The sequence below is a fragment of the Cariama cristata genome, unplaced genomic scaffold (assembly GCF_000690535.1).
Source record: "Cariama cristata isolate BGI_N322 unplaced genomic scaffold, ASM69053v1 scaffold45, whole genome shotgun sequence".
Lineage (NCBI taxonomy): Eukaryota > Metazoa > Chordata > Aves > Cariamiformes > Cariamidae > Cariama > Cariama cristata.
This window is the reverse complement of record NW_009616696.1, coordinates 30,286-38,426: the sequence shown is the minus strand read 5'-3', so window position 1 is coordinate 38,426 and position 8,141 is coordinate 30,286. Positions and strand designations below refer to the sequence as shown.

General features: G+C 53.1%; 1 protein-coding gene across 1 annotated transcript in view; it reads left to right on the top strand.

Moving 5' to 3' along the window:
* Positions 1–2,335: 2,335 nt before the first annotated feature.
* PLCG1 (phospholipase C, gamma 1) overlaps positions 2,336–8,141 on the top strand; it is a gene marked incomplete at its 5' end in the record, with an annotated part of 27,502 nt that continues 21,696 nt past the window's right edge. Inside the window, 3 exons of the mRNA XM_009700243.1 lie at positions 2,336–2,488; positions 3,634–3,727; positions 4,384–4,431. Coding sequence (XP_009698545.1) covers positions 2,336–2,488; positions 3,634–3,727; positions 4,384–4,431 — 295 coding nt within the window. The remainder of the gene's footprint in view (positions 2,489–3,633; positions 3,728–4,383; positions 4,432–8,141) is intronic.

Here is an 8,141-nt window from a genome sequence, read left to right as displayed (position 1 = left end):
TGGAGTTATCTGTTCCTCTTCACCACGACCCACGGCTGAAGCTGCCAGGATGATGTTGTGGCTGCACCCCCACACGTGTAGCCGGGCAGATCTGTTTCCTTGCCAGCCCCATGCCTGGATCTGCCCTGCCGTTCGCTGCCAGGACCTGCCTGGGTCGGCTCTCGCCACCCTGGGCTGTCCCTTATGGTCACACTGCGGCCTTACGCTTGGGCACCTTTGGCTTGGCCCACTGGGTACGGCTTCCTGAGGTGTGCCACCAGCCCTATAACCTAAGGAACATCCTCAGAACGATGCTGTCCCCATGTCCCAGGAGCCTGATGTGATGGTGGGGCTGCCTGCCCTGCCCTAACCATCATCTGGGGGCACCGTCCGGAGTTCCATTTGACCGTGACTTGGTTACTAGCAGTTCATCCTGTCCTCTTCAGCCGTTCCCTGGAGGAACCATGTTGATGTTATGGAGGTGCATGAGGATATTAAACATAAGCACGGCTCCCTGGAGTCACCAGCCCCAGCCCTGGCCAGGGTAACACACTGTCCACCTGGATTACCAGCTGCATCACCCAGGACCCTGCCGTCTCCTGTCTGGCAAGAGATGCAACTTTTTCAGCGTTCCTCTGCAATCTAGGCTTGCGCCCTGACACTAACCCCCTCTGCCACTGCCACAGGCTCAAAAAGAAGCCATTTTTTTTAAAGTCAAGTCCATTGGACTCGTTTCACAGTTTTGTACTGTACATGTAAGAGGTGGGAGCCCTGAGCTGTTATCCCACCTCCCTCAGCTCTAGTTCTGACCAGCACCTTGCACACGTTTAGGTTGTTGGTACCAGACCTCCCCGGTGGTGTCTGTAATTCAAATGATCTCTGGAGATTCAGCTGTTTTCATGTTTTTTTCTAATGGTTTCTCTCTGGAAGGTGTTTGGCAGTGAGGTGGGGAGGGGGATTCTGCCTGGAAGCATAGGGTGGGGGGTTGCTGCAGTCGAGTCTTCTTCAGAGCTGTGGCAGATCCACCACGACTGGATCTCCAGAGGCTGGGCTTGGTTGATCCTTGTGCTGTGCTTTCTTCTGTGGCCTTCTGAACACCACCTGGAGGTGATAAACATTTCACCCCTCTTTGGCTAGGGAAGGATAGAGTTTTCTTGGTGAAGATGGCACGTCTGTGAAGGCAAGGACTGCCCTGGGCATCCTGGTAGTGCTCAGAGGAGCTGGGAGGATGCTAATGGGGCAGGGGGGAGATGCCAGAAATTGCAGACATAATTTAGGGTGAAAGTGGGGAGGAGGGAGGCAGGGGCACCATCAAGTTGTTTAAACCAAGAATGAACTCAAGTTTCAGTATGTAACTTGAATTTGGAGGGGAGCGGGTCTTAAATCTGTGATGTTTGTAAAACGCGGTAGCTGCAAACTGGATTTCATCCCGCTGGGCAGGAGGCTCTGCCCTCGGAGGGTTCACCTCTATAGAAAAGCTTTCTTAAAAAAAAACACAACAAAAACAGTTACTGTCTTGAAAGACAACTAAAAGCGCAGTTTGCAGATGTACATTGAGTGGAGGAAGAGGTAAGAGTGAAGCGTGAAACTAAAGGGTGAAGGAGCTCGCAGTAGCGGTAGCGCTGCCCTCTGCTCATCGTGCCTGGGGATCGCTGCAGGTGAGACAGCCAACCGTTCTTGGGGGACACAGAGGGAAATAGGGGGGTGGCTGCTGGGGAGGCCTCCTAAGGAACCGGTAAGAAGGGACTGTGCTTACAGGCTTGTGTGCGTGCACAACCACGTACGCGCAGCAGGAGAGGTGCGTGAGATAAGTGGTAAGATCTTTGTGCTGCTTTGAAAGGTTGAGGAGCAAACTGGGGCTCTTGAAGGGCTTCTCAAAGGTGAGAAGTGTGGGCAACTTCTCTGAGAGGACCTGGGCACCCGTGGCTGTGCTGAGGACCAGACTGGTGGTGCTGTGCCAGAGCTCTGGGTGCATTTTCAGCCCGTGCCGCCGGCAGTGACAGGGGAGGGCTGGGAGGCTGCGGTGATGGTCGTGTGTTGCCTGAGTGCAGTGAATCCCTCCACAAGGCAGCATCCCCAGCATCTGCCCGCTGTCCTCGGACATCTGGCAGCTCTCTGCCTGGGCTGGTGCAGCCATCCCATCCTTGCTTTCCAGTATTGCCAGGGAGACAGTTTGCTGTTTAGAGCCTGGTACCGCAGTGCCGTAGGCATGCCTGGGTCTGCCATCACGTAACGGGTGGTAATCCAGCTCTTCAGATGACTAAACCCTCTTTATCTGTGCCCTTCCTTCTCCTCCATCTTCATGGGAATTTCAGGCTATTTGCTGAACTCCTCTTTTGTTTTCCCTTTCTCTTAGTGGATATTCGTGAAATCAAAGAGATTCGTCCAGGAAAAAACTCACGTGATTTTGACCGGTACCAGGAGGATCCCTGTTTCCGACTGGACCAGTCTCACTGCTTCGTTGTCCTCTATGGCACAGAATTCCGGCTGAAGACCCTCAGCTTGCAAGGTAAAGTACTCGTGGCCCTGGGGCTGTGCCAGGACAGGGTTGGGCAGGCACCTCATCACCACGGGACCCAAACTTCCAATGCATCCTTCCACAAGTGAGCTGGAACATGTCCCTGGGCAGATGGCTCTTGTCACCACACCAAGAGGTGTCTTTGGAAGAACGTGACACCAGTTCCCTGAAGGATACACATTCAACCCCTAGTTAAGTCAGTTAATTTGCCCAGTAAACCCAAAAGTTGGGTGAACTGAAGCCCCTAGTTCAAATGTGTGCTTGAAATCAAGTGTTTTATCTCAGCTTGCCACGTTGGCATTCATCAGCTGCGTTGTGGTAACCGGCCCCACACCTGAAGTGGTAAAACCTCACTCCTTTCTGCTTTGTGATTCTGAGCGAGAAAACGCTGTCGGTGCCAAACGGTAACTCACAAAGCCTCGGTACCTCTGAGCTCTTGGTCTCGGCTTTCCTCAGCACCTTGTCTGTTGACTTCAGCTGGACCCAGAGCACCCAGCCTTAGGTTTTGCTGTTGAAAGAGGGGAGGTTTATGCTGTTGAGTCTCCTCCTGTTGAGATGGAGAACAGGCTCATAGTCACTGGCTGTGGTTCAGCTGTCGGACAATATCTTTTTCTGCTAACAGTACACAGTCTTGTGTCTCGTTTAAACCCACGCAGACGAGCACTGATGGAGGCAGTCATGCTGACTCCTTAACGTCCGTGGCAAATCTTCCTTCTGGCTGGTGCTGCAGGACACAGGGACAGAGACAGTGCTTCTGCCCTCGAAAAGGATGGAGCTGCGGACAGGGAGGTTATGGAGGAGCTGGCACACATTCCCAAGCAGGTGCTGGCCTGTCACCCAGGCCAACCAGAGCATTACTGCTTGGGGACAAAGATAACCCTCAGGTCTTGGGTACTGAAGGGAGGAGAGACCGTGGCGTGCAGGGGCAAGCCAGCCACGGACATCCCATGGGAGCAGAGCAGGGGCTTGGCAGGGAGAGGAGCTGGCCAGAGCATCTATTGGAGAGGGAGCTGTTATCAGAAAGGGATAAAGGAAGGAATAGGGGATATAAGATGCTGGGGATAGTCCCAAGAGGTTTGAGTTGGTGATCAGCTCCTACGTCCCTTCCTCCCATTTCTCCTGTGCACTTTCCGCAGCCACTTCGGAGGACGAGGTCAATATGTGGATCAAGGGGCTGAACTGGCTGGTGGCAGACACTCTAAGGGCTGCCACCCCCCTGCAGATTGAAAGGTGAGGAACTTGTCCTTGTCCTGCACTTGTTTTCTTTTTTTTTTTCCCCCCTTTTTCTGTCCTGTTTTTGACAGAAAAAGGTGAGCACAGTAACAACATCTCATTCCCTCTCTGAGCCGCGCTGACCTGGCCCTTCTGCCTCTGCACTCGAGAGGCTTCATCCCCTTGACTCGTTGTGCTACATCGTTCTGAGCCGCGCTGACCTGGCCCTTCTGCCTCTGCACTTGAGAGGCTTCATCCCCTTGACCCGTTGTGCTACATCATCTATGGCCAGACATTGATCTCGCACGCATGCAGGGAAAAGGAGCTTCACCACAAAACAAATATCTTTATGTGTCTGCAGCCTGTATTATCTGTAGCAATTCAGTGTAGAGGCATGTACAAGAGAATACCTTTGATTTTTGATTTGTTTTGTTTTGTTTTGTCTTATCTATGCACTCACTTTCAAGCAGAAACAGTTTTAAAGGGGGGCAGGTTGCCTGCATGAAAATAGGGTAGGCTGCTTTGGGAGGGGGAGCAGAGCCAAGTGGGAAGGAGGGCTGTGGGAGGGGATGGCGTGGCAATGAGCATCTTCCAGAGACAGGAGGAAACCAAATGGGCTTGTTGTTGAGAAGCTGAGGCTAGGGGTGTATGTATGTGTCTGCCTTTCTGTTTAGGTGGCTTCGGAAGCAGTTCTACTCGTTGGATCGCAACCGGGAAGACAGGTAAGAAGAGAAAAAAAACACTCGCTTGCATAGATGTGTACGTTCACAGACAGGTTTGAGCCAGAAGGGTTTACCTTTGACTTGAAACCTCAGCCTTTGCTTTGGATTTTTTGTTAGGTTCTTTAGATTTTTAATTTTAATTTCCAAGGAACCTTAATCCAAGTTCCAGTACTTCCCTGGCTGATTTTCACTGAATTAAAAAAAGCATCAAAAAATGGTCATTTCCCTGACCTATTTCCCAGCTGTTTAGACCCAGTAACACCTTTAGGGCCCATAGCCATGAAACACCTTCACCCCCAGCTGGCATCACCCGAGGAAGCAGACAGCAAAGAGCCAACGAGTGGTTGTAGCCACCCGTCAGGGCTGAACAGGGCTGTGTTTGTTACTGTCCACCCGGTTTGGTTTATTCTCCTCCTCTGATGTCCATGAGGCCGTGGATCATCCCACTGCTTGGCTTCTAGGCTGAGGGGCTGCAGCAGGGTCGCTGCTTGTGGGGTTCTTGGGTGAATGCTTAGTGATGTCTTAGCAGGTGAAATGTCACACTTGAACCCGTCAGGAGAAGATAAGGGAAGGGAATTGGGTCATGACCTGTCATGAGGAGATAAGGGAAGGGACGTTTCCCTATTGAGGAGGCGAGTTCCACCATGCTCTGCTTCCTACCACCGCTGCCATCGCCTGCTTTCCCTGGCCGCACGCCACCGGCCAGTCTTCTCTTCCCGAGGTGCTCTTATTTCCCTCCTTGCGTCCCTGGGACATGCTTTTCCCCTGTGATGTTAACTGAGCCCATTAACCTTTCAGCATTGACTTCCACGTTGCTGTGCTCCCCTGGGGTAGGGGGGCTCCTCCCGTCCTGCTCTGGAGAGGGCAATGCTGGAGACATCGCTCACACATCATCCTGTGCCCCCCGGCTGTGGGGGAGCACCCAAGCCCCATCTGCCCCCTTTTATGTGCCCAGGCAGGGCTCACTGCAGAGCACCGGGGCGATTTATGGGCTCCAGAGCATCCTTTGCTTGGTCCCTGCCAATGCCATTGATCTCATGCTGCTACCGCTTTCACGCTGAGCCCTGGAATCCTTCTCATCCTTGCAGCAAACTCCTGCCAAGAAACTTGCCCTGCAAACCCGGCTGTCTGTGCCAGGGGCACGCTGCTGGGGAGCTGTGGGTCAGACAGCTCGGTCTTGTGGATCAGCAGGGGAAAATCACTGCTTTGTACTTCTCAGGAGAAGCGCGTGGGTCTTCTCATCCCGCTTTGGTCCCCACTTCTGCATCCCTCCCTCCCAGCTGCAGCGTGTGGCTCCGTGAGAGCCGGGGCAGGCAGCCGGCCCTGCTGTCGGGCAGCCGGGGCTTAAATTCCACCTGTCTACATCTCGGAGCCGAGCAGGATTGTGTGTTGCATTGCAGAAATCCCACTGCACTGGATATTTTTGCCCTTGCGATGATGTATGTTGTGCACCGTTGGGTGCCCGGGGATTTTGCGAAGGAGGGATAAACCCTCGCGGAGGCAGAAAGGGAAGGAGAGGCAGCTTTTATCTGTTGCAGCTGCTCTGCATGTGCCACGCACCTTTCAGATCCAGGCTTGGGTTTTATATGCGGTGTACTGGTTTTCAGTGGTGACTGGGTGTAATATTTCCTAGTTCAGCTGTGGAGAGCACTGAGGCAGGTGTAGGGGTGGCTGGGGGGGAGTTTAGAGCATGAACGCAGGAGAAATGGAAGAAATTGGTCTTTTTTCTCATCTGGTTATACAGTAAAACTGATGAAATGGCATCCTGACAGGACAAAAATTGAATATATAGATTCATCTGCTCGGGGCATGTTTAGCAGAGCTGAAAGCCAGCCTGATGTATCTCTCCTGTTGTTTTTCTTTTCATCATCTTTCTATTAACATTTAGAATTAAGCCAGTAAAATACAGTATATTCCTTCCCTGTCAATCAAGGGAAGGAGGTTCAATGCAAACCGCTTAATCAGAAGAGCTGCTGCTCCAGCCCAGGCAGCGAAAGGAGCAAAATGGAAATAGAGGGGGAATGCAGAAAGATTTTTGGGTCTCCCCATTTGACAAGCATCCCTGTGTTTTCTGCAAAGTAGAGGCAGCAGTTGTGGGGCGTATACATCTCTTGGATGAAATCTTTGCCCTTATGAGTTGTTTCAGCATTAACTTTGGTGTCGCTGGGCTCTTTGCTTCTCCTCCTGGAAATCAGTTTGACAAGGGAACAGTGAGTAGTGTTTTGGTTTTTTTTAAAAAAAAAAAACCCACTTCTTTTACAAACCATCCTTAGTCCTTTCCAGAATGGGCAGTTTTTTGGCAGCTGAAGAAATCATTCCCGGCGCTCATGTGCCCCGCACCCCAGCCTCCTGTGCCGGAGCCCTTTCCTTTCCGCCTTCTCCCGGCTGGGTGCCTGTGCATACCTTCCAGCACGCCGGCAGATGTTGGCTGTTTTCACTGGCTGCTGGGCCTTTGGGTATTTGTTTTTCCAAGGGAGGTTAGGTGGAAAGAGGAGGATAACAGGATGCTGGGGTTTTTTCCTAACTGCTGCGGAGGAGACTGTTTCACCTCCGGCTAGGAGAGCTGCCCGTGGCTGGGAGCAGAGTTACAGCACTGGGGAATGTTTTCATCCCCTGCAAGAGGGCTGGATCTGTCCTTTGGCCTGTTTGTCATAAGACCTTAAAAAACTTCCGTAGAAGAACGTAGTTTATTTATTTGGTTTTTACTTTCTAGTCTCAAAATAGCACCAAGCTGTTTATCCAAGGTCTCCAACACTTTAACATTATTAATAACACACAGTAAATAAAATCCTTCCATACCCCATCCTCCTACCAAAGCAGAGAGGGAAATGCTGGTCACAGCTTTTACTGGGTTTGCTTTTGCCTCCCTGGGGGCTGTCACATCAATGAGCAGTGCCGTGGTCCAGCACCTCCCTGCGAAACAGCCCAGCATCACCAGAGCCGGGCGCTGGCTCCAGCGGGTCTCTCCATCCTCCCATCCAGGACCGATGCCTTCTGCCCGTCCTGCTGCCTGCAGCCTCTCCTGCTCTTTTTTGCAAGAGCTTTTTGGCAGTCTCGGCCTTTTACCGAGGGGGGATTGCTGTTGAGGGGCCCTGGGGACTCTCGGTGTCCCGTCGAGGGTCCCACAAAAGCTGTTGCATGCTGCGGTCCTTGATGCATGAGGGCATCTCTTGCGAGCTGCTGGTGCACTGCTGGCTCACTCCCCCCCAACATTGCCCCATGTCCCTGTCACCCAGGACCCCATAGCTGGGACATGACCCCCCTGCCCTGGGGGTTGCACAGCACCCTGCATGTGGCCGTGGATGCTGGGTGCATTGCAGAAGGGCAAGGGCAGGCTCCCCTCCCCAAAACGCCCACCCTGAGCCCCCTGGGGTAACTTCTCCTGCCCGGCGGAGGTGGAGGTGCAGGGGGGAGATACCAACGCCGCTGCTTGTGCTGAGAGCATGTTGCTGGCTCTGTAGCTCGTACAGCTGGGAGGGAAAGGGAGGCTGGGGCCGTTTGCCAGCTTTTTTGGCTTTTTCCTGTCCTGCCAGTTTGGAGGATGCCTGCACGGTCCTCAGCCGGCCGGGTGCTGGCCTTGGGCATGGCAGAGAGCCGGGCCAAGTCCTGCTCTGGCCGTTGCATGCATCCCGGCCCCCCGTGGCTCTGAGCCCCGAAACAAGGGCTCTCTGTGTCCCACCGGCTGGTGCAGGCCGCGTTTCTCCAGAACT